This window comes from Phaenicophaeus curvirostris, chromosome 1 (assembly GCF_032191515.1).
Source record: "Phaenicophaeus curvirostris isolate KB17595 chromosome 1, BPBGC_Pcur_1.0, whole genome shotgun sequence".
NCBI classification, from domain to species: domain Eukaryota; kingdom Metazoa; phylum Chordata; class Aves; order Cuculiformes; family Cuculidae; genus Phaenicophaeus; species Phaenicophaeus curvirostris.
The window spans coordinates 23,741,500-23,766,666 of NC_091392.1; the positions used below are offsets into that span (position 1 = coordinate 23,741,500).

Below are 25,167 nucleotides of genomic sequence, written 5' to 3' on the forward strand. Positions count from 1 at the left end.
CACACTAGCCAGTGGCACCAGAGGAGGAAGATACTGAAAACAACTGTAGTAGTAAGCTGGTGAAATGTATTCACTGGTCCTATCTCTGAGAGTTTGCCCTAAACTAAACCTGGACCTGGCAAACCCACCCTCTTGCTTGAGTTAGAAAACCTGCTATTTTGATTGGCTGAGACTGAAAGAGAAGCCTGACGGCTAGAACAAGCCAACAAAATGAAAATTAAGACCAAGGAGTAAAACATAGATGAAAATGCAGAATGGTCCTAGCTCCATGATGGGGGAAGGAGAGTACCCTTGTTAATCTGGTGACATGTCTACTGGACAAACACTTTGGATGGCCTTCATGCTGCTAATATGAAAATGTGATTGTTATGACACGCAGAATTCACATGTTATTTGAAAGCAGGCTGGGTCTTGGGTGTACAAGAGAACACTGGGGACCTAGTTTGGAACAGCTGGTTGGGTAAAATTTTGGTCATACCCTGTGTTTCAAGGACATGCTCTAATATGACTTTCTTGGTGGAAGATGAACCCCAGCATATTGAGGCAATAGTCTGACATGCATTTAATTTTCATCAGCAATTGTGGTTTAAGCAGACAGCTTCTTATCCTCCTCCCATCCCTGTCTCACTTTGTTCCTATGTCTGTACACATCTTCAGTTGTGTGAGTCTGCTGAGTTGTACTGGAGAATGAAAAATATCTTCATTTTAAAAAAAAGCTGTCTTTTTTAGCCAGATGAGTTTTACCACATGGCTATGGAGATAGTTGGGCAGATCTAGAACCTGTCACTATACGTTACATACTTTGTACTCTTTTCACGCTTTTGTTGAACTGCTTTTTAAAACTCTGAATTTAAAGGCCCATAAAAAATCGAGAACTCTTGCAAAAAAAATTGGTCAAGATGTCCTGAATATTTGTTCTGACACTGATCTGAATGTGAAACACAGGCCGAACTGTAAGTTTTGTGTCAGTTTTCCCAGCCTTAAAATGTAAATAATATACATTCTCCTACTGCCAAATTGATAAAGACATTATCAGTACAAAAATGGAAAGTTCTAAATAAACAAAAAAAGCTGTTGGTTTTTGTTGTGATTTTTTCAGAAGGTCAGCACTTCCTGGCAGAGACAAACCACTGTTGGAGGAGATAAGGAATAACCATTATTTGCTGAAGGAACCTCAGAAGGAAGGTTGCACTTTTAAGGCAGCTATGGTGTAATTGCTTTAATAGACTCTTTAAGCACTAGATCCTGATTCTTTCAGAAGAAGGCCCCAGTTTTTATTTTATTCACGCTATGGATCCGTACTTAGTGGTAGACTGTTATTGACTTGAGAGCCCTGCTAGTGTGAATGTTGGTAAGTTTAATTAATAGACTCAATGAAAATTCTTACGGAAGTGTATTTCAGACAGATTATTTTAGCAGAGTTGCTGTGGTTTCTTGCAATGAACCTAGTATTTGTGTTATAATGAGTCAATTCACTAATTTGATATCACAAGCTGTAACTTTCTGTGTTTATTGGCATAGCTATGTTTAAATACTTATCTGGGATCTTAGGAATTATTAGAAGGACTTAAAAGGGCATCTCAGTTTGATGCAGCAGTCTAAATACGCACTGTAAATGCAGAACTATAAAGTTTTATGGTGAACATGGACAAGCATGATGATACTGTGAATTCTAATGCGTACAAACGTGAACAAATACACCTTATGTCTTAGGTGTTACTAAAGGCAGAAGGTCTTTCATTGCAGGTGCTGCAAGCCCTGAGAGAAGGCAGTTTCCCCTACAGGGCAACAGGAATTTAAATATATTCTCTACACAACTGTAGGGAACACAACACTGTGCTGTTCAGTATGTCTAGTACTCTGCTGTGAGGTCAGTATTCACAGTGGCAGTCAACAGCCACTGCAGGTAGTGGCTTTTGAATAAAAGGTCATGTTTTTCAATAGCCTCATTCTGAATGAAAGCCTGAAAGCTTCTTGGAACTTCTTGATCTTTGCAGTTTAAAATGAGAATTAAACAAGAAACAGAGTTTGAGAGGTAGATACACTGCCTGCAAAAATCTCTTCAGGATGCCAATTCCCCCTGTTCATTTGAGACCTAGCACGAAACCCTAGCCCAGCAGAAGTTGGTGTGAGGTTTTCATTGACTTCAACAAATTCAAGATTTATCCTTGGTATTCTAAGAATAAACTCTGTGAAGTCCACTTCTCTCTAGGTGCTCTAGGAGTTTATTATTACTGTAATGGAAGTCAGCACTCCCCCCCACAGTGCTGAATAAAAAGCATTCCAGCTGGGTAAGAATTAGAACATATAATTAGGGATTGTCAGACAGATGGAATCACAGTCCACCCAGAACAGGAGGTATTTATTACAGAAAACAGTTACAGTTCCATATTAGCATGTTTTGCAATCCCTGAATTCCCGATTTATTTTACTCTTTTTTTTTAAGCAATTCTGCCTTCCCTATCTGGAACACAGTACATTGCTGGTGGGATTCACCTTACCTGGCTTTACACTTGTTCTGCTTCTCCTGCTTGCACTTGAAAGTTCTGCTGATACAACCAGAGTCCCCAATAATTTCAAATCATACAAAAATACTTTGACCCCAAGTGAAGTGGCACACATACATTTTTAGCTAAAAGTGAAACGTGTTTTATATACACATGAAGGAATCTCAAAATGAAAACTTCTTTCAAACAGAAATATTTTGAAAGTGGACGCTTTGGTGTTTAAAAAACAGTTCTAGCCACTGCTTTTTAAAATCCAGTTCTGTCTCCAGAGCTGGCTGGAGCTTCATTCCTGTGTATATCCAAGAAGCACTCTCAAATTAGGAATCAACCTACCCTCTTCATCTACGGGAGCAAATCCAGCAGGTGTCTCAATCTTATCATGGCCCCCACAAAGGACCCTGGGAAATTGTAGTAGGTTTTTCATTACAATCACTGTAGTTAGGGCATTCAGTGGTAACTCAGCTATAAGGCCCTTCACTTATAAGCAGTCATTTACGTATAGTATTTTCCAGCATAAAAAGCTGAAAGAGTCTTATCTTTGAAACCCCAATTTTATAGTCCTTATGCTACAGACATGTGCTTTTAAGTCAATGTTTTGAATGACACAGCAACTTTGAAAAGAGCCCTCAACTCCTACTAGCCTGCTCTAAGCATTTGGTTAGTGGCCAAAGTGGAGAATGGGAAACAAGGAAGGGTATCTGTGTAATGTTTCCGCTAGAAAGGCAAACCTGATCTGGCAAAGCGGCCAGATTCCTGGGAGACTTCACAGCCGGCAGCTCTTGGCAAGAGAAGTCAGCTCCTTTCTGAGTAGCATTAGGCTCAGGCACAGTGCCTTTTCCTGGAGCGCTCTGCTGAGTTGCCAGGACGGGTCCTGCTGTTTCTGTAAATACCACGCATTTTATTGCAGCGCAAGGGCTGAGGGGCCAGCTCAAGCTTAGGAGCTCCACCGCAAGACAGAGCATGTTATGGGTTTCAGAGCACATGGGAAGTTCGAACTAGATGTTAGGAAATACTACTTCACCAAAAGGTTTGTCAAGCACTGGCACAGGCTGCCCAGGGAAGTGGTTGAGTCACCATCCCCGGAGGTATTTAAAAGATGTGTAGGTGTGGCACAGATGGGTCAGGTGTGACTTGAGCGCAGCCATGGGGAGGAGGGGGCTCTGATAGTCAGGTGTTGCCTGAGCTCGGCCATGGGGAGGAGGGGGCTGTGGCGGGTCAGGTGTGACCCGGGCTCGGTCACGGGGAGGAGGGGGCTGTGGCGGGTCTGTAGCGGCGCTCGGCTCGGCTCGGCTCGGCTCGGCTCGGCTCGGCTCGGCTCGGCTCGGCTCGGCTCGGCTCGGCTCGGCTCGGCTCGGCTCGCAGCTGCCCGCGTTCCCCGCGGCGCGAGCCTGGCTGCCGGCGGGGGGCGGGGCGCAGTGCGCGTGACGCGCGGGGCCGCCGGCGGTTGGCGCGCGGCGCGGGTGTTCCCGGAGGGCGGCGCGCGATTGGCCGGCGCGCGGGGCGGGGCGGGGGGGGAGCGGCCGAGCCCCGCGCTGCCCGAGGTAGGTGCAGCCGCGGCCCCCGCTCCCGGCCGGGGGGGGTTTCTTTCTCTCTTCGGCCCCGTGTGGCCCCTCCGGGGCGCGGTGTTGGGGGGAGGCCGGGGGGCGCCCCGCGGGACCGGTGGTTCGAGGCAGAAGCGCGATGCGGGCGCCGCGGTCCCGCGCGGTCCCGGGTAGCGGCGGCTCGGGGCGCACGTCCGAGGAGACCGGGCGGCGTTCGGTTTGTCTGCGGCGGCCGAACGCGCGGCCGATGTTTTCCTGCCTCGGCCGCTTCGGGCTGCGCGGATGCCGGGGCTGCGCGGAGCGGCCCCGCGGCCTCGGCGCTGCCGGGAAGGCCGGGCGGTGCCCGGTCCCGCGGCCGCTTTCGCTTTCCATCCTCCGGCCCGTGGCTGTGTCCGCGCGGCCGAGCCTGAGCGCGGCCGGGGCCCTCGCGGCCTCTGCTCGCCGCCCGGCCGCCCCATCACCTCGCAGTTTCCCTCTGGGAAGCGGCGTTTGCCTTCTCGCAGGACCCCTCGGTGTGAGGGAGACTCCCCCGAGCGCGGCGCCTTGGGGCGGACGCCTCTCTGCGGTTTAGGGTGCAGTAATAGCGACGCTGTGTGACAGGACGTTCTCTGCTTTTCCAACGTACTGACGCGCTTTCCGAGGATCCTCTTAGCGTGAGGAGCGGGGTCATAAAGTAACTCCGGCTCCTGTGCGGTACCTTCTGCTGGAGGGCAGATGTAGTGGTGGTAGGAAGACGGCGCTTGGAGCTAATGCAGAGCGCTCTGTGCTTCTGTTCATCCTTCATGTACCGGTTTTTCTAGCAAGCCTTGAGTTAAGCAAGGACCTCCTAAGGCTTTAGGCGTGTAGAGATTTTACAAGATTGAGGCGTGAGGACAAACGGGATTTTTCGAGTGATTCCGACGCAGAGATTCGTGTAGTTATCAGTTAAAATTGCTTCGAAACAAGGTTCGTATCTTTGGAGCCTCTGTCTTTTGAGATCCCCGTCTCAAAAGAGAGGCTCCTAGGTGTTTGGCGCTGAACCTGTGCAGAGCCCTTGCCATTCACAGCAGAGCTAAGCAGTGGCATATGTGCTGCACTGGGAGTGAAGAGGAGGAGAGAGAAAGTAGAGGGGTAATCCTCTGCAGTGGGAATCTGTAGTAATGAAGCTTTTACACTGTGTAAAGTATTGACTAGGGAGAAAACCTGTCGCTTCTGGCCACACATATGGTGATTGCCAAACTGCGGTTAAGGTCGTGTTTTTATTTTCCATTTTCGGCTTGTGTAAGAATTAGTTACGTAAAAATACTTAGCAGCGGTCCTACATATCGGGCTTTCTCTTTTATTGAACTGCTTGCAGTATAGCCTGCATTCTGTCTTTCTGTGTGTTTATTACTCCTCCGTGTTCTTGATGCAAGCTTTAATAAGTGCTTTGTCTTTATCCCATTTATGCCAGCAAATGACATTAATCAGTATCTTTAAATTTTCATCATTCTTTTAAAGCCAAATAATTAAGAACTTGTTACACTGAACACATTAGGAGCCTTCCTTTACAGCAGCACAAATAATTTGTTTCTCTAAGGACACCCTACCAAACTTAGATGCAACAAAGTATGTGGAATTCATGTCTCACAGAAGTAGGGTGTAACTAGAGTAGAAAGTATCTGGTTTGTGTTTTACAGCAGATGTTAAAGGAGACCAGAACTTTTGCACAAACAATGTTTGAAGCACACATATACGTGTATTATTTTACTACTTTGTCTTTGCTGCCATCAGGCTTTACCATGCTCCGAGCCTTTAGTCACACAAATGGTAGGTGTGCGTTCCATCATGCTAAGTGTTGGCATCATCGTAAGTCTGTGCTGGCAATCAGGAGAGAAGATGTTAATGCATGGGAAAGAAGAGCACCTCTAGCACCAAAACATGTTAAGGAATTGACACAGATGGGTTACAAGGTCTTGGTGCAGCCATCAAACCGGAGAGCCATCCATGAAAAGGTAAGGTCCCATTCTGAGTTAGATAAGCAAAACCATAGTTCAGTTATTAAGCATAGTATAGGAAAAATAATAAGCAAAGTATATACATGAGAAAACACATTATTAATTTTGCTGTTGAATGAGGAGTCATTGTGTCCTAGTGGAGAGGAAAAGGATTAATTTGTTTAGCCTTTTAATGTAATGTTGGCACAGCAATGTGTTTTTTGAGTTGTTGGTTTCTTGCCCTTTCATCTGTTGCTGAAGAAGTTCTAGATGCTCTTGAAGTAGAAACCTGGGAATTCATTTAAAACTGGTGGTTTTGTCTTCTCCTTGTGTGGAGGCAACACTAAAAAATAACTGTTTTTTTAAAAAAAAAGACAAAAGACCAATCTGATGAATCCCATTTCTGTTTCAGTTCCATTCCTCATGTAAAATGACGAGAAAGGGTTTTGTTTTTTCCTTTAATGCTGTGTGAAAGGTCTTAGAGTTTTTGTCACAGCAGTAATACTCTGCTCTGAGGTATCTGAGCCAACAGATAAAAATTGAAACATAGGTAGGGAATTTGTGATTGCTTGCAGATATCACCTTTTAATTAAGGCACAGTACTGGTTTTCACCAAAGCACAGTTCAGATTGGGTACACAACTACAATATTGAAAACTGGGGTTTCAGTATGTTTTTGAGGTAAGGGAGAACAAAAATAAATTTTGTTATGGAAAAACTATCTTAGAACTTGCTCTTCTGCTTGGACTTGGGTCTTATACAAATCACATGTTATTAGTCTTCTAATTAATTTGTCAGATTTCTCTAAATTTATTTCCAAGTGTTTCAACACCTTATTAGGGACTTTTCATTATGTCAATACTATAAGATACTGTTGATGTAGTAAAATATACTTTTTGTACTCTGTGAATTTTAAATGAAGGATTTTACTGACACATAATTATGTTTTTGCCTTATATGCTAGTATATTAGCAAGGAAATTCAGTTTGATAGTTGAAATCCCCTTTGGTAAAGAGGTTTATGAATGTATAACATGCAGTAACTTGTTTCTGCTTTGTAGAATTATCTATTTGTTCTCTAGTCTATTTTCTTTTGTGCTGACCGCTCAATATGAAACAAAACAGAAAAATTTACTTGGATTTTTCTCTTTCATAGGATTACATCAAAGCAGGTGGCATTATTCAAGAAGATATTTCTGAGGCTTCTCTGATAATAGGTGTGAAGAAACCTCCAGAGGACAAGTTAATCCCTAAAAAGAACTATGCCTTCTTCTCTCACACTATTAAAGCTCAAGAGGCAAACATGCCCCTTTTGGATGAGATTCTAAGACAGGTAAATTGTGTCATAGCTAAGAAAATTGGTTGTTAGCATTGGATGGAAACTGAACTTCATGCTGAAGTGTGATCAAAAGCTTGCTGCCTACCTAGTATAGTTACTTTCATCATGCATTATTTGTAGATAGCTTATGATAGCTAACTAAGTTTCCAGTGTCCTTGCCTGGAGCCGAGTATTTCTTGCTTGGAGGATGTTGTGCTTGCAGTACTACTCTGTTTATGTGTGTAGGGCAGATGAGTTGTGAGCATGGCATACTCAAGAGAGGTTCATGCTGTGTGAGGACAAAGGCTTGTTGGAAGGTTATTAAGCTAGAGTGCATACAGAGGGAGGCAGCTAGGTCACTTGGAAATGAGCAGCCTTTTGGCAGAGGACGTAAATGGGTCTGCAGCAGCTGGAGTGTCACGTCACGGAGCTCTGTGCCAAGAGCGCACAAGCAGGGCTGAGACTCTTTAAAACAAGAATTCAATGCAGCCTTTTTAGGCTTTTATTTTTATATTTATATCTTGTTATGAATTATTTGCCTTTCTTATGCGTGCTCACCAACCCTGTTGTGAAGGATGACAAAGTCATAGGAGAAGGTAATTCCTAGGAGAGCAACATGCCACTCACTGCATTCACTGAAAATTTTAATACTCAGTTTGCTATGTGTTTTCAGGAAATTCGACTGTTTGACTATGAAAAAATGGTTGATCATAAAGGAATGCGTGTTGTGGCCTTTGGAAAGTGGGCTGGTGTAGCAGGTATAGTGCATAAAGAAAAGGCAGGCTTGCAACAAGTAACTTTGTGTAATACTGCTGCTGGTTGTCCTGAAAGTTGAGGCTTGCAATGTGTTTTTAACTGCATTTTTAACTCTTGCTTTGAAGAGCTTTTTTTCCATTCTGCTTTGTTCTCCCAACTTTTGATGAGGCTACATGTCGAATAGTCCTGTGGATCCCTGGCAAATCTACTCTTTTATGTTGTTTTGACGTCCCGTATGTCTGTTTAACTAATCTGAGGCAAACTAAACGTAAAGAGATCAACTGAATAGGCTTTTGAAAGAAATGGCTGCTGTCAGTCCTGCGAGTTTGAACATCTGTTTGTCACTCTGTTATCCGTTTACACCGATTTTTGTGAGGCATGGTTCTCATTCCTATCTACTGAACTTCAATTCTGTTTCTTCAGGTGGGTCTCTATTATCTCCTTCTTTGGAATGTGGTGACATGGATGCATCTCATAAAAGGATATCCGAGCATTAAATAGTGCTGAAATGCATAATGTGAGCCAAGAGCAGGTTTAAGGTCATGGTGGGCTACTGAGTGTCCCCTTCCTTGGTAGACTTTCTTTAGAAGTACAGTATTCATATTAAAACATGGGCAAAAATATCCAGGGTGATTTTAGACTTCAGTCTGTCTCTGCAGTTTCTAACTGTGCATATTCAAAATTAACACTCATGGTCTGAGGGGTTTTTTTTCCTTTTATTTTAACAATAGGGATGATCAACATTCTACATGGTTTGGGATTGCGGTTCTTAGCCCTGGGACATCACACGCCCTTCATGGTAAGAGTGTATGTGTATGTATTTTTCTTTAGCAAAATGTTACTTGGGCATCTAGTAATTAACTGTGTTTCAATATGGAAAATATACTAATGGTTCTCTGCCTTTGCTTTCAGCACATTGGGATGGCACACAACTACAGGAACAGCAGTCAGGCTGTGCAGGCAGTACGGGATGCCGGGTATGAAATTTCACTGGGATTGATGCCAAAGTCAATTGGGCCCTTAACATTTGTGTTTACAGGCACTGGTAATGTTTCTAAGGTAAGAATCCTGTCTTCAAGATTAAATGCTGTGTTTTGATAGAACTGTAGCATTTGATACATATCAGGTTAAATGGGTTGATGGGTTATTTTTGCTTGCTTGGACTTGACGGTTCTTTTTGCCAGTAAGAACTTTTATGTACCCTAAACTAGCGCCTTTAAGATGACAAGGCTGACAAGGGTGACCACACTTAACATCTTACCATGAAAAATGGGTTAAGTTTTACTACTACTCTCTTCTTCCCCACCTGCATAATTTTTGTCTCCCTCTCTCCCGTTTGTTGTCTGTGGGCTCACAAGGTATGTTGAATCACCCTGTTAAAGCATGGGGAAAGAATTATTCTTTCTAATTCTTGCTGAGTTTTTGTATCTGTTTGTACAACTTTGACTTGGCTTACAAGTTCTGGACTTTAGAGTTTTCTACAATGTAGGGAAAAGGCTTATGCCTGCTTTTGGCAATAAAGATCAATTAACTAGTCTCCATCTGTGAAGTAAAATCACTGCTTATGTAGATGTGAGCCTCCTAGCTCTGCTGTTAGAAATATAAACTGGTCATTGGATTGTGCATCAGGGATACTGCAGTAATGGGCAATGATTTAAATTCCATGTTCAAAGAGCTTGGGCAGTTTTGTTACAGATAAGCAGGGGTACATGTGAAACAGGTTGTGCGTCTCTGAAGGTTTTCTCTGGCAAGATTGTCAAGTTGTGTGTGCTGTTTTATATTTGTTTACACACAGCAAATGAGTTGTGTTACACTACCTTCATACTCTGCTCATTCTGAATTCTACTTCATGGTTTACAGGGTGCTCAAGAAATGTTCAATGCCCTCCCATGTGAGTTTGTGGAACCACATGAGTTAAAGGAAGTTTCCAGATCTGGAGGTATGATGTGACAATAAAGCGATTGAAAACACGGAAATCCTTTTTGGCTGAATATAACAGCTATTCTTTTTTCTTTTTTCTTTTTTTTTTTCACCTCAGACCTCAGAAAAGTCTATGGGACAGTGTTAAGTCGTCACCATCATCTTGTAAGGAAAAGTGATGGAGTATATGATCCAGTAGACTATGATAAACATCCAGAACTTTACACTTCTCGCTTTAACACTGATGTGAGCATCTCTTCTGTTCTTTTATGAAAGGTTTCCTGCTTAGTGTTGGTAGTTGCTACAACTTTGCGTAGGTATTGATCGAGAGCATTCATTTAAAACACCAGACCAGGTGCTTTCTACTTAAAGTACTAGAAGAAAACATCAGGCATCTGTAACTTTCTTTGCAGATTGCACCCTACACAACTTGCTTAATTAATGGCATATACTGGGAACAACATACTCCTCGCTTGTTAAGTCGACAGGATGCTCAGAAGCTTCTGGTGCCAGTTAGATCTGCTGCTGGTGCAACAGAGGGCTGTCCTGAGTTACCACACAAGTAAGACACCTCAGCCTACTTGTAACAATTCTGCAGCCCCATGATTTAAGTTGTAATGTTTGGCAGTTGCACCACAGTGTCTACCAAATGATTCTGTTCCTCTTGCATGTTGTACAGTGCCTCATTGATTCTGCTTTTGTCTTTGTTGCTTTGCAGTCTTGTTTTCACAGTGTGGAGTTTCTGAAAATACCACAATCCGCATGACAGACAGGTATTGGCTGCCTTTCTGCAAAGGCAGTTCTACCTTTGATCTTTGTGTAGAATCCAATACAAACAGTGTGACGTGTGGGAAACGTACCTACTGCACCATTATTGCTAGAAGTTTCTGTGGCTGAGCAGAGTTTGTTGGTTAGGCTCTTCCTACCCTATCATTTGTCTTGTTGAAGTTCAATAACTGTTCCTTGACATCTCTGTTTTCTGCAGCAGGTAGTGGGAATCACAATCCTAAATAGCTTTAAGGATGAAAAGTGGGTGCCAATCCAGGGTTAGTCTCCTTTCAGTATGGATAGGAGCCACCCTTTCTCTAATATCCCTGTGTAATAGTTCTCTGGGAGACTGGCCTGGATTTGGAGAGTCTACGGCAGTGTATCCTGGTGAGGAAGGAGGTCTTTGTCTCTTTTCTGCCTACTCTCCACACCTTTGTTTCACTCACTTGACAAATAAAGAAATCAAGTGTTAACCTTGAGTGGAACCAGAGGTTGTGAGTTAGGTTAATGAATGCTCTACAGGTGCCAGCTGTCTGTGAACAGAAAGGAGGCAGCCACCTCTTTCTCTTTCCCTTTACTACAATAAAATTATTCTAGCGCTGAATTGCCTAGTGGCAACTCGGGCAAACTGGCTGATGGACAGTGAATGGGAGGTGTTGGAAGTATATAGAATACAGAGAAAAAAGGACGATAAGTGGATTTTCCTCATGTTTGAGAAGTTACACATGAAATATGGATCCTGTGGATGCGAGTGGAAGCCTTTTTACTTCAGTAAGGCCATTTCCATTGTGTTTCTGAATTTCATCATTTGTGTTGTTTGACCTCAGAATTAAGATGAATGAAACTACAAGTTGGATAGATCTTTTCATGTTTCTTTCATTTCCTATTCACCTGTGATCTCTTATGCCTATATTCTTTACTAATTTGGGTAATGCTCTGTTCCTTTCTCTTTTATTTAATCGCCTTAGACTTCTGGCAATATGTGACATTTCAGCAGACACTGGAGGATCTATAGAATTTATGACGGAATGTACTACAATTGACAGTCCATTTTGTATGTATGATGCTGACCAGCATATTATTCATGACAGGTGGGGCAGCCTTTTAATTTTTACTGCTTTCCTCTGTAACTTGCACAGTGAAACATGATATTGAAAAATCATGCATTAAAATACTTCTGAAAAGTAATATATTTCAGGTACCAAACAGAAGTAATTTAGAAGAGCTATGTTCTCTCTTTCAGTGTTGAAGGCTCTGGGATTCTGATGTGTTCCATTGACAATCTGCCAGCACAACTTCCTATAGAAGCAACAGAGTATTTTGGCGATATGCTTTTTCCATACATTGAAGAGATGGTAAGGTCTTTCATGTCTAAGAAGATGGTAAAAGGCTTGGAGTTTGGTTTGCTTGTTTGTTGCTTTTCTGGTCTCCTGTATACATTCAAAAGGAATCTGCTGTAGAACATAACTGACTTTGTACTTCAAAAAAAAAAAAACAAGAAAGCTTTTTAAGTCTTGAGGCAATACTTTAAAAAATCAGCATGTGAATGAGACATTAGTGACCTGGCTGACTTAGGGATTTGTTAAAAACACTCTCTTTAGGCAGGAAATGTGCTTAGGCAGGTAGTTGTATTGCTCACGGACGTGCTTAGGCAGGTAGTTGTATTGCTCACGGACGCTGCAGTAGATGTCTAAATCTGATTTTCTTTGGACACTCAACAATCGCTCACAATCAGACTGCTGTTTGCATTCGTGTATTTGCATAAACGTCAAATGATACAGATCAGGGCTGGGGGAATTTCCAATCTACAAGATATTGGTATTATTACATGCATTTAAATGTTACTTAAAATCTTTATGCTTTACTTTAAAAAAAGAAATTGGGAAGTAAAGTGACCTGATTTGAAACAACTTCTCTCCATAGCTTTTATCAGAAGGCTCAGAACCTCTTGAAAGCCAGAATTACTCATCAGTTGTTCGAGATGTAAGTTGTTCAGTTTGGGACTCTGCTTGTCTTCATCTGCTTTAAAATGTGCAGGTGCAAATAACACTCAAAATTTTTTTCATGTATTTCTAGGCAGTGATTGCATCCAATGGCTCACTGACAGCCAAGTATGAATATATCCAGAAATTGAGAGAGAGCAGGTAATGTATAAATTGTTAAAGTTTTTTTGTTTCAGGATTTAAAAAAACCAACTTGTCTGCATTCTATTTCCCCTTTTGCCTTTACTTGCTTTTGGGTTTTGGTCTAATAATGCTATATTGCACTATGTCTAAATATTTCCAAGCTTGATGATTTCTTTCCTTTTTCATGCACATTGCCTGAATTATTAACCTGTATTATTAGTAACTTATATTGAAGTTGAGAAAGTGGTCACTTTCTCTTATGCTGTGAAAACTGTTTTACCAGATACAGAAAACAGCCATGTGCCAGTATTATTCTGTTACTCCTTGCCATTTTAGAATGGAAGGAATGACTGAAAGGAAGAGTCTCTCTCGTATAACTTGAATCTAATTTCCTCTAGTATGGCTAAGGTGCTGTGCTCTATAGAATTGTTCTGTGACTGGATGTATCAGGAGCCTCTGTGAGACTTGGACTTTTAATTGTATCCTTGTAGCTACAGCTTTAGCAACCACTTCACCCATACCCTGTCTCAGTAGTTACTCATCAGTGGTAAGGTGAAAGAAGTAGCATTGAGTGGATTAAGTAGCATTGAGTGGATTAAAACCTGAATATCCCTTCCCTTCGCTCCCTATTATTAACTAACACCTATAGTTTACCTATGAAAAATGTTATTTTGACAATAAGTGGGTAACTCTAACTTCATGTTTATGTTCAATACGAACTGCACTATATGTGTCATGAAAGTTCCAATTGTCCTGACTACAAGCATTGTGTGCACTCTGCACTGAAAGCATGGTATGTTGACTTTTGCGTGCCAAACTTACCAAATTTCCTTTGGGAACTTTGGGAGTTCTGCTTATGACTGTGTGCGTTTTCCACCCAAGATAACATGCTGTTGACCTCTCAAAGACTTCAGATCACAGTGCGTTTTGTTGTGTGCTGTTTGGTAGACCAAATTAACAAATTTTCTTCTTGCTCACTCAGCATGATGACCCGGAGTTGTTTTTGTTTTTCTCCATAATTGCTTGCATGGTCTCATGCAAACTATCCTGAGAATCTGGAGACTTCATTCCCGAAGGAGTTTTTTGTGGGTAGATTTTTGGTATTTCAGCAGACCTGTGTAGCATGTGATGTTCAGTTGTTCACTGTTTTTGCTCACTTAGCTGTTACAAAAGCAAGACCCGCTAACAGTACTCTCCTTTACTTCGCAAACTTTGCTTTTATTTGCATTATCTCCGGGGATTTTACTGCTTCAAAGTGTGATGGTTTAGCTAGAGATAGACTTTTTTTTAGAGCCTGTAGGAATTATGTGGCTTGTGTATTACTCTAACAAAGTAGTATGCTATATCTAGTTTAGTTTCTTAGGGCTCTATTTAGACTTATTGCTTATATGCTTTGAAAGTCTGTGAACATTTCAGATGTTCAGCTTGAAAGTAGAGGAAGGGAGGCTAGAACATCAGGAATTTTGTAGAATAATTCAAGCTTCACAAATAAAATGATAGAATCATATAATTGTTTGGCTTGGAAGGGACCTTTAAAGGTCATCTGGTCCAACCCTCAAGTACTCAGATACAGCTAGGAGGCTGGAATGTGCTTCAGATGGGTGATATAGATGTATTTTGATTTAACTCTCTTCACTAAGAAAACTAGAGTTCTTTCAACTCTAGCCTTTGATGCCTTGTTCCCCTAAGTGTCCTTGAGTACTTCATGCCATGCTTTAGGTCATCCAATACAACCTTGTCAGCCATTTAGGCATTCCTCTGACAGGCTGCAACACCATCTTCATTATTTTGGGCATTTTTGAACTAAAAAAACACAACTGAAAGTTTGACTTACGGATGCTGTGCAGAGCCCCAAAAAGCTGTGAACCAAACTTTATTTAATAGACACATGGTTAGTCTTGTTCTAAGGACAGTAACTTCAAGCAAAGTGCTCATGAGCTTGTCAGCTAGAGATGAGGGTTTTCTCTGTGGCATAATCCAAAGTGTAGTATGTACCTGTGGAAACTCTCAGTAGATAAAGGGGAAAGTGAGGAACTTCTACACTTACAAGTTTTCCATAAGTCTGAAACTTCAAAAGCCCTATCAATTTATTGAAATTCATTTTCAGCATATGGGATAAGAAAAGCCAAACTCCATCTCCATCAGTTGGGTTAAACACTAGGGAAATGGACCACTTCCTTTTCTTCACCAATATCTCTGTAGCAAACAAAAAAAAATGTGTTTTCTTACTATGATTTACACATTTAAGAGAGCATATTTAAACACCTGCCAAACAATGTTATCCTGGTTGGCAAAAAAGAAATGCAAAATCTGATGTGAATATATTTTACATTGAAAGTCAGCAGGAGAGCTCCTTAAATTTATTTAGGAGAGTAGTAAACAGTTGTTTGTGATGGTTTTCAAATCTGAGTTCTTGACTGCAAAAAGGGTATCTTAATTGGGTGTTAACTTTTGCTTGTCTGTATTGGCTATCATGTTCCTATGATGGACTAATATGAACCTAATATAACTTACCTAAAATGCTCTTTCCCCAGCATGGTTTTGTGCTTTTAACAGTTATGCATGATGTAAAAGAAGCAAAGTAGAGCCTGGAATCCCTTTCTGACAGCCAAGCATGACATAGACAGCTTGGTGGTCCTCAAGTGATCAGGTTACAGTAATTTGGCCATTGGGGAAAATATGATGACAACTTAGGAAAAATTTGTTGAACAGCCAGTAGCAACTGGAGAAGCAGTGGAGGTGTTGATGGTTTTGATCACCTTTCTATTAGAGGGAAGAAACCAGAAGTTATGCAGGAGAAGAATGGAAGCAATACTAGACAGTGATTGCCCAGTCAGGGTTACATAGAAGGGAACTTTACTCTCAGTCTGAAAAGCGCTCTTGGTTGGTAGACTTACCGAAACATGCTTATTCTGTTAGTTTTAGCAGCTTCTTTTATGTGGTTTTTAATTTTGCCTGTAATACTTCCTAGGGAACGCACTCAATCACTGAACATGGGAAATAAAAAGAGGGTTTTATTGCTTGGATCTGGCTATGTCTCTGGCCCTGTACTTGAATATCTCAGTAGAGATCCCAACGTTGACATCACAGTTGGTATGTAAGACTTCGCTTGTTTTTTGTTGAAAAATTGTCTTATTTAAACCTGCTAGTGTGGCAGAACCTCTTATATAAGTAAGAAATTGATCTGGTTCTCAGAACAGATAAAGAGCATTTTTGTTATTATGCACAGTAGAGAAGGATTTTGTAGCTTTTTTTGGGCATTTTATGCTTATATAATTGATTTGAAAATTACTTAACCACATTAAAAGTTTACTTTTTGCCTGTGTAACCTGTAAGGACATTAGAAGTATTTTTAATTCTAACCTGCTTTGGGCAGGTTTTTGTTGCTAGTCAGTTGCTTTTTTGGTGCTTGTTTTCAGCCTCACACAAGAAGATGAAACTGATTTTGTAGTCATCTGTATGAGCGAAGCCTTTGCTGTAGTTATAACCAGTACTGTGGTGGCAAACCTTCAGACCCTGACTTTCTCTTCAGCCCCGCAGGCCTGCTTGTTTATTCCTCCCTCTTGGTTTTATCTGTAGCATATTTCAGGCTTGACGTCTAAAACACTCTTCTGTACCCTCAATGATGACTTTACCCTGTTTGTGTGATTTCAGATTTAAAACCCAGGCTGTATTGCCTGAAAGATACTCTACTGGGAAGTGATTTCCTTTAAAACTTACCTTTGTGTTTATTTTTGTTGTTGTTTTCATTTGTTTTTTTCCATTCATGCTACTTTTGTACTTGTCTGCTTTTGCTACCCTTTGCAGTTATGACCACAGTACTTTTAACCCCTGGGAAAAGATTTACTAGGAAGAAGAGGGGCGCTCTAAGGCAGCTGCATCTCTGTTGTTATCAACAGGGAAGGATTACAGCAATGTGCTGTGTCCAGCCCCTCATCAGTGCCGAGGCCGCGTCTGATCTCTGCAAGACAGTAGCAGTAAGGGAAACCAGGTGAAATAGAAGATCTGTTTTGCAAAGCACTGTGCAAACATCGCAGGTGCCTCTTATCTGTGTGGCTTAAAAACATGCAGTTTCTACAGCATACACATGCACAAAAGCTCAGAGAGAAAGAATCACAAAGATGTTACTTATCTAATATTTGGTGGTGGACAGGTAGGTGAAGAAAGCATAAAATGCGCATCACAGTGCCACGATTGGTTCCCTATTGTTAGGCTATGCCCCTTTAAATCCAAATTACAAAAATATTAAGTAGGATACCTTCATATAATCAATTTTTTTTCCTGTGAATTTGTAGATGATTTTACCTACCTCTTTCTCTTAGCGCAAGTTGATTAAAAAGGTACTGAGAATCACCTTCTGGTAGTGTTTATTTCCTATTGACTTTGGAAAGACCATAAAAAAATGAGGCTCTAAGTTAGAGGCACAGTTGCTTTTAATTCTCTGTGAGCCTGTGCCCTGCCTGCTGCCTTCATTGCCTATTCCTTTCTCCTGGCATTGCCGTCCTTGTGCTGGCATCATGGTGAGCCGGGACAGCAAACCAATTCACTTTCAGTCAGATGTGGCAAATACTGGTTGCTTTTAACCTGAATCACTTCTTCAGTTCTGCTTTCCTTGTAATGGTAAGGGTTGATGGCAGTAGGAGCAAGGTTATAGGAAGGAACAAATGAAGGCAGGCAGAGACTGGATTTCTCCATTTTAGTGGTAGTATTAGCACCTGCCTAATTGGTAGGACTAAGCCATAGGTAAATATTGAAACTAGTCAGATTGTGTCTTGGCCTTTCAGTCATATCTGGCCTGAGAAGAAGGTTAATGGTTTTATTTTTGTTACGTTTGAGTGGTGTGAATTCTTTTTGTTCTAAGCTGTTAAACTGTTTTTGGATTTAAATAGGAATTCTATTAAAATGTACTGAAACAGGAAGATTTCTTTTTTTTTTTAACCAGATTTATATATAAATGTATGGCCATGTGGAATGAGGTATGGGGTAAGCTATTCTGGGCATGTGTTTGTTACTAAATCTGTTTGTTAGCTGGGTTGAAAGTGCATATGCTCATCAAGACCATAAAACTGGATGAAGTTTTCTTGTCCACTTAAACCAAGTCTAGCCTGAAAAAGAAAAACATGTTTTCCTTTTTCGACTTTTTCCCTTCCTGGCCTTCTAGACAGCCTCTTGCTTTTCAGTGAAGTAGCCTGTGCATTTGCAGAAATAGCTATTACCATCAAAAACTGGTTGAATACTTCAGCTCTGCATTTATTTAGCCAGGTTAGAGAAGTGAGCATTTTTAAAACTGGGAAAAAATATGTACTCTGTAGTGTCCTAAAATACTTTAGGTATAAAGATAAATTGTTGCATTAATTGAAAATTATTTCTTTTCAGGAAGATGGTACTAACCCAAAACAAGTTTGCTTTTATAGCACAACGGGCCTACAATTTTTCCATTGCAGTCTTCCCTCAAGAGTCACTGCAACACCATATTTCATTAAATTGGGAAATGCCAGGCTTGCCTTTTCTGTATTTCCACGTGAAAGTCAAATCAAGAACAAAACCTCTGTCTGTTTTAATGCTATTTGGTTATTCTGTTTCACATGAGGTTGTAAACCTGCAAGGAAAGGCACTTTTTTGGGGGTAGACAATTACTATTTTCTTTTTCCCCTACCTTTCTAGTTGTACACTGTTTCTTCAGCAAATTAATGAACTCATGAAGCCAGTAGTATTTAATACATCTAGGATCATGATGAAAGCTCCTGGCATTCTAGTTTACTCATACACCTAGTTCTGCCAAGGAGACCACTGGATAACTTAAGTAAGGGTTGGTAGACCCAAGGGGTGATGTGCCCCCAAATCAAAACATGAAAATCAAGTCTATTGTGTGGTCCTCCACCAAATAAATAATGAGAAGAAAAATTGCTGCTTGATTTCATAGTGCTGTATGTGGGATGTCATTTAGTTCCTGCTTGCTACTCCTACTTTGGTTCTTTTTCTTTCCTTCGTAAAGTTTTTCATTTGGCTGATGCTTTGACTTCCTAACCCCAAGAGTTTTTTCCACTTATACTCTGACTCCCCTCAAAAAATACTGGTCTGCCTGAATGGGCTAGTGGTCCTTTTGACTGGGTATAGTAGAGCTGGTTTCGTATTTTAATGTTGGTCATCTTTATTTTATTTTTCCCAGACCTCATGGTAGGATTAGTGTTTTAGTTCAGATGAGTTGCCTTCTCCTATATCAATTGAAGTGGTTTACTACAGCTCTTACCACTTTCTTGTGATCTTTCTTTAAGACTTTTCTCCAGCCTGAACATACACATCCAAGCACCCCTATTGTGTCAGGGTTACTTGCATTCTTCACCCTCAAACACTTTTTAAAATTTATCTGCTTTTATCCAAGGTAACAGTGTATTTCTAGGGATCCCAAAATCTGCTTTTATCTTTCCATCAGTGATTTGGTTGCTTGTTCTTTGAAAACTTTGTAATGTTTTTCTTCAGTATGTTTCAACGCTGAAGAGTGGCAGGTGGTCATCTGGTATATGAAGGATTGAGTCACAGGTTTTTATGAAGGGTCGGGGTTAAAGACATGGGAGTATGCTTTTGGAGTGGATCAGTGCCTAGCCTATAATCCATGTTGGATTTTGTAAATAGTTAATGATACTTCTGTGACATGTTTCTAGATATCAGATACCTTAATTCAGCAGACTTTTTTTCCCTCTCCCTAAAACCCACTTAGGTGTGAAGGTGTGCTTCTTTCACTTTAGTTTTTCTGCTTTCTCACCATGTGCGTTCTCAGTTGTCTGGGAATTGTAGACAGTGCTGCTGTAGAATACTGTACCCGAGGATATATGCGCATGATGCAAGCAAGCCAGTGGGCTCTGGGGCATCCTGCTGCATGAAGATAGGTTTAGTAGTCCTTTTTTTCATGTTATACCATGACCTGTTTCTTCACAGAGTTGAAAAGAAGGGAGTTGACTCCTAGTTTTGCATAAATAATTTGTGTTGACCTAGCCTGCCAATAGGAAAACTGCAGTTAAATCTTCTGTTAATTTTAAATATACCCACAAAGTTGCTAATTGATTACAAGTCTGTTTCTGTTGCATAATTTAGCAGTGAGTGGTTCTTACTTCTGAGATTAAGTATTGTTTGTACATTCTGGTTCTTGAGCTACAGCTGATATGACTTGACTGATAATAAAATTGAAGGGGAAGTAAGGTGCTTTATGCCTGATTTTTCTTTCACTGTTAGTGAAGGAAAACATCCATGCAACTGCTTCTCTTCAGAAAGAGGGAGGGGTTTGTAAAGCAGAATTACACCTTGGAGTGCTTTGGATTTACCTTCATCTTTAGGTAACAGTTTGATGTTTTTTACTTTTAAAACAGCATCTGTCATGAAGGAACAACTTGAACAACTGGCGAAAAAATACAGAAATGTTACTTCAGTTCATATGGATGTCATTAAGCATGAGGAAAAGCTGTCCTCTCTGGTGAAGAAACATGACCTTGTGATCAGGTCAGGGTTCTGTGTAAAACATGATAGGCTCAACCCCAAGTCATGCTGTTTCTTTTTCACTGACATGGTAACTTTTTTTCCCAAGAACTGCCATCATATTTGCATATGTAAATAGTTGTAACTGGACACTGCCTTCTCCCCTAGCGGAGCATCAAGATTTTCAAAGGGCTTTGAGTACAGCATCTCTTTAGAAGTGTTCCCTGATTATGTGGACAGTTTTCTTAGTGTGAAGAGCCAATTGTGTCCACCAGCGTATGTTTTCCTGGGATCAAATTTGCACGTTTGCAAGAGGAGGCAAAATTCTGACATCTTGGTCATCTCTCCAGAATATCCCATTGAAAAAGGTCTCTTTCCAGGAATTAAAACAAGGGAGGAAATGACTGTGTAGTCCTTGCCATTTTGTCCTTCTTGTCACAGATGTCATGAGTGTTGTTGCCTGTCCATGTAAGAGCATGCTCTTCACAAAGTGCTTCAGGAAGATCATTGTAATGCCAGCTTCATCAAGGATAGTTTTACAGTTTTGCATTTTTTAAATCTCCAGCATGCCTGTTTAGAAGGTGGCCTTGAAAAGAGGTCAGTGGTTTGTTTTTTGCAAAGAGAAGTGTGACAAAAGATGCTGTCTAAAGAATGAATCCGCTATTGTCCTGCACCCTGTTCTGAGTGCATACAACAATGCTCTTCTGATAGGGTAGCATTTCACTTATGTAAGTGTGAAACTGCTCAGGGCAAGGTAGATATGACTGTTGCATGTACTTGAGCTCTTTTATAGGCGTACAAAAAACTTTTGTGAGTGTCTTTCCATTGACAGCATAAGCAACTGATTGGATTTTGATATTGCATAATTCTCCTTCATTTGTAGTTTGCTGCCTTATTCAGCACATCCTTTGGTTGCTAAGAAATGTATTGACAAAAAAGTGAACTTGGTAACTGCCAGCTACTTGACACCAGCTATGAAAGAACTCCAGGAAAGGTAAGTATGAGAGTAGCATCTCCCTGGTGTTGCTTCCTTCTTTAATGCATTATCCGAATGTTTTACAGTCTGTTACACCTGCAATGCTTATTGTGAATTACTGTTTCCTGCATTCTTTTTCCTTCCTTTTCTATGATGGAGTACCTTTCCTCAGAGTTGCACGTGGAGTGCGTGGCAGAGGAGAGAAATGATTACATACCCCAGGCTGGTCAGACTAGTCCTCTAAATACTGGAACATACTGTTCTGCATGCACCGTCTGATTCCATTTAAATGTACCTTGCCTTCTCCTCTCAGACCTGTTAGGATGTTTGAGCTGGGATGATGTTTGAACTGAACAGATGGGCTGTCCTGTTCTACCAATGACAGCAAGCTTTTTTGTCATCTTTCACATTCTTCTAATAAAAACTCATTCTTGGCTTATTTTATCTACAATAATACCTTCCTTCATGCCACCTTCTTTTGGTGGCAATTGTTCTAATTGTTCTCATGTTTCTATTGTCCTACTTATTATATTATTGGAAGTTGTTTTGGGCATGGAGCTTCATCTAGGTGCTTCTTTGAGTCACAGTACTGGACACTGAAGTGGATTCAAGTGAGTAAGATGAGCATTGTACACACTGTGTCTCTACAAATGATAAAACAGAGGAAACTATACAGGTAGAGAACCAGTGTTGCAGACCATGAGGGAAGTTTAGGGAGCTCTCATTCTTGCTGTGATGCAAAGAGGTCACATCATGCTCTCTTAAAAAAAAAATAATTGAAAATGAAATAAATCACCTTAGTTTGTGGTGATAAGTGAGTTGCTCTTGGGATTTAGGCAACTGTTAAAAAAAGAAAACCCAAATTCTTGTAATTTAGGAGATTAGGCCTCTCAACCTCTCTGCCTTGCAGGAGCTGCTTAGGGCAATTATGGCTAGTCCTGTTCTGTCCTCTGCACTACTACCTTCCTACATTATAGCACTGTCTAGGAGAATCTGGGATATGGAGTAACTGGTAGGAATTTTTTTTCAACCAGCCCCTAGATGTTGCTGCAAAGTAAGAGAAACCAAGGCTGGAATGATTATTAGGACATGTGACACTGTTCAAGTTTTAACATCCACTTCTTTTTCTTTTTTAACCCCACAAGCTGCAGTCAGGGCCTAGAATTGACAGTATCAGGGAAAGTTTTCTGTGCCTTAGTTGGACAGATTTCTGGAATAAAAGGCCAGTAATAGTGAATATTCTGACAGCTCTGCATTTCTGTTATTTTTAGTGTGGAAGCTGCTGGTATTACAGTTGTCAGTGAAATGGGTTTGGATCCTGGTCTGGACCACATGTTGGCAATGGAATGTATTGACAAGGCAAAAGAAGTTGGTGCTACGGTAAGGTTAGCAGGTAGTGCGTAGTTCTGGCAGGATTTTATTAGTAAAGATGTTCCTTTAACACCAGCCAATTTTTAGGCATGTCACTGATGTATAATAGATTCTGGACAACTTACTTTTTTCATATTTGGAATTTGGTGCCAGCTAATTCAATTGGTGAGACCATCAACTAAGATGGCTTTGCGCCAATGTATGTTTGGTTTCCTCTCTTTTATGGACAGTGTCTGCAGTGTGACAGCTTGACACTGTTGCTCAGTGAAATTCTTTTGGCTTCCCATGTCCATTGTGGATCTTCTGATTTGGCCCATTTGGGGGATAACATGAACAGGAAGTTTAAGAACTAATGGGATTCTGCAAGGTAGTTCTGTGCTGTTTGCATCCTGGTCTGTCTTACCTTCATTGTTTTTTTCCCATGGATAAATCTGACAGGTTGTATCCTACATTTCTTTCTGTGGTGGCCTACCAGCTCCAGAGCACTCTAACAATCCTCTGAGATACAAGTTCAGCTGGAGCCCACAAGGAGTGTTACTGAATACAATTCAGCCTGCTACGTATTTAAAAAATGGAGAGGTAAAGTAATTGTTGCTGGATTTTCTCACGCTAGTGGAAAACAAAGACAAATACAGTAAGATCTTTACGCGTTTCTGCAGACTTCATTGCTTTAGTCTTTCTTCTAGAAAGAGACCTTTCCTGTTTGCTTGGAAGTCACAAAATGAGTGTGTATTGGTGCTGCATAGCAGATCTGTGCATCAGCTGTGTGAAAGAAGCGGGACTTTGATTGGGAGTGATAATAGAACTAGTTAACCTATTTTGTTTTCCTTCAGCAGTACATTCTGTCTGTGCTTTGTAGCTGCGAGTAAAGATACATATGGGCAGCAGTTTTATATCAGTGTGCTATCTCCTGATTTCTTTCAGTCTTTAAAAAAAAAGAAACAAAACCCCATCCTTCTCTTTACATTTACCTTCTCCTCCCCATAAAGAAAGAATAAAAAAATCACCAAAAAACAGTCAGCTCATGGGCAGAATCTCCCTTCACACTGGTGAAGGGGAGATGCTCCAAAATTAGACTAATGGGAGTGAAATGACAACCTGCCACTTTAATAAAAGTGCAGTGGGATTTAACTGTGTGTGCGAGAGGGATGTTAGAGGTCTTGTTATAGCCCTTTTTGTAGCAACGGCTGCCGTAGTTCATGCTCCTCCACTGCAGGACATGCTTAACTGTCTTGTGCAACTTCTTTATTTAGATTCGGCCCTTGTTTGCACCAGAAACATTTAGCATTTTGTTCCTCTTTTAAGCACGCTTTATCTTTTGTGTTGTAGAATAAATTAAATAATGCTGGACCAAAATAATATTGCTGTTCTTTTACAAAACTTAGATTGTCAATATTCCAGCTGGAGGAGCAGTACTTGATTCTGTTACTCCGATGGACTTTTTCCCAGGATTAAATCTTGAAGGTTTACCCAACAGAGACAGTACAAAATATGCTGAGCCGTATGGTATTCAGACAGCTCATACTTTGTTGAGGGGAACCTTAAGATACAAAGTAAGTTGTTGTTATTAATTATTATTTTCTTCAAGAGATGAATGTTGTCATTTTAAGAAAACTATGTATTTACAATTCAGCCTATTGTAGCTGATACTTGCTATTTATGAGTTCTCCACTATCCCAACTGAGAGATTATTGCAAGCACTTTTCTCCTTTTTTTTTTTTTTTTTTATGTAGCTTGGTTTATTTCATGGGTGTTTGTTGCAAACCAGAAAAATAATTTTACTTGTTTTAGGAAGCTGGTCAATTGGCTTGCATCATCTGTATCTGTGTTTCTTTTTTCCTCAGGCTCTGTATTTTGTGTCAGATCAATAGAAAATTTCAAAAAAAAAAAAAATCTGAGTTTGTGCAACATGTGTTGCTGTTATGTATTTTTAAGAATTGATTTATTCTTTTAAAGTTGATAAGTCCAACTTACAATTTGTTGCTTAAATTCATGTGAAATACATAATGTAAAAATCTTGCAGAAAGTTACGGTTTTCCATCAAACTGAGAAAGTTTTTCATTAACTTGAAATCTTGGATTTGAGTAGCTTCAACATTTTGGTCAGTTAAATAAAATGTTAAGAGATAAATGTATTTTCCTTGTAACTGTCAGACTCTTCCCATTCATTTTGTTAGGTACAAAAAAAAATCAAAACATAGTATTTTTTCAGATTTCTTTTATTATTTTGTTGGTCAGTATACACTAAGAAGGAATAAACCTGAAACCATACTGAAGGCTTGAAAAAGCTTTCATGGATGTTGTGATATGTCTTTTGAGTTAAGTTTTACATCAAGTTTTAAATTGTTTTGAACGTGGCTTGAGGAATGATATATATGTCACAATTCCAATGTTGCAATGCAACAGGATTTCTTGGGAACAGGCTTGCTTAGCAAAGGATGGTGGAAAGCCAATGTGGGGCA

General features: G+C 40.6%; 2 protein-coding genes across 3 annotated transcripts in view; one reads left to right on the forward strand and one right to left on the reverse strand.

Annotated features, from left to right (window-relative positions):
• Window positions 1–3,577: 3,577 nt before the first annotated feature.
• LOC138716887 (proline-rich proteoglycan 2-like) lies at window positions 3,578–4,420 on the reverse strand. The gene has a single exon (XM_069850061.1). It carries the CDS (start codon window positions 4,418–4,420, stop codon window positions 3,578–3,580), a length of 843 nt encoding a protein of 280 aa, XP_069706162.1.
• The window catches only part of AASS (aminoadipate-semialdehyde synthase), a 29,462-nt gene continuing 8,324 nt past the window's right edge, over window positions 4,030–25,167 (forward strand). Inside the window, exons 1-19 of one of the 2 annotated variants that reach the window (XM_069850718.1) lie at window positions 4,030–4,048; window positions 5,801–6,021; window positions 7,158–7,334; window positions 7,993–8,077; window positions 8,807–8,874; window positions 8,988–9,134; window positions 9,936–10,014; window positions 10,114–10,241; window positions 10,409–10,557; window positions 11,732–11,854; window positions 12,007–12,118; window positions 12,687–12,746; window positions 12,840–12,907; window positions 15,861–15,982; window positions 20,254–20,383; window positions 21,243–21,353; window positions 22,607–22,715; window positions 23,145–23,285; window positions 24,092–24,259. In XM_069850718.1, the coding sequence (XP_069706819.1) occupies window positions 5,809–6,021; window positions 7,158–7,334; window positions 7,993–8,077; window positions 8,807–8,874; window positions 8,988–9,134; window positions 9,936–10,014; window positions 10,114–10,241; window positions 10,409–10,557; window positions 11,732–11,854; window positions 12,007–12,118; window positions 12,687–12,746; window positions 12,840–12,907; window positions 15,861–15,982; window positions 20,254–20,383; window positions 21,243–21,353; window positions 22,607–22,715; window positions 23,145–23,285; window positions 24,092–24,259 (2,190 nt within the window). In that variant the 5' untranslated portion in view covers window positions 4,030–4,048; window positions 5,801–5,808. Of the gene's footprint in view, window positions 4,049–5,591; window positions 6,022–7,157; window positions 7,335–7,992; window positions 8,078–8,806; window positions 8,875–8,987; window positions 9,135–9,935; window positions 10,015–10,113; window positions 10,242–10,408; window positions 10,558–11,731; window positions 11,855–12,006; window positions 12,119–12,686; window positions 12,747–12,839; window positions 12,908–15,860; window positions 15,983–20,253; window positions 20,384–21,242; window positions 21,354–22,606; window positions 22,716–23,144; window positions 23,286–24,091; window positions 24,260–25,167 lie in introns of those variants that run through there. The other variant, XM_069850710.1, reaches the window with a different exon arrangement.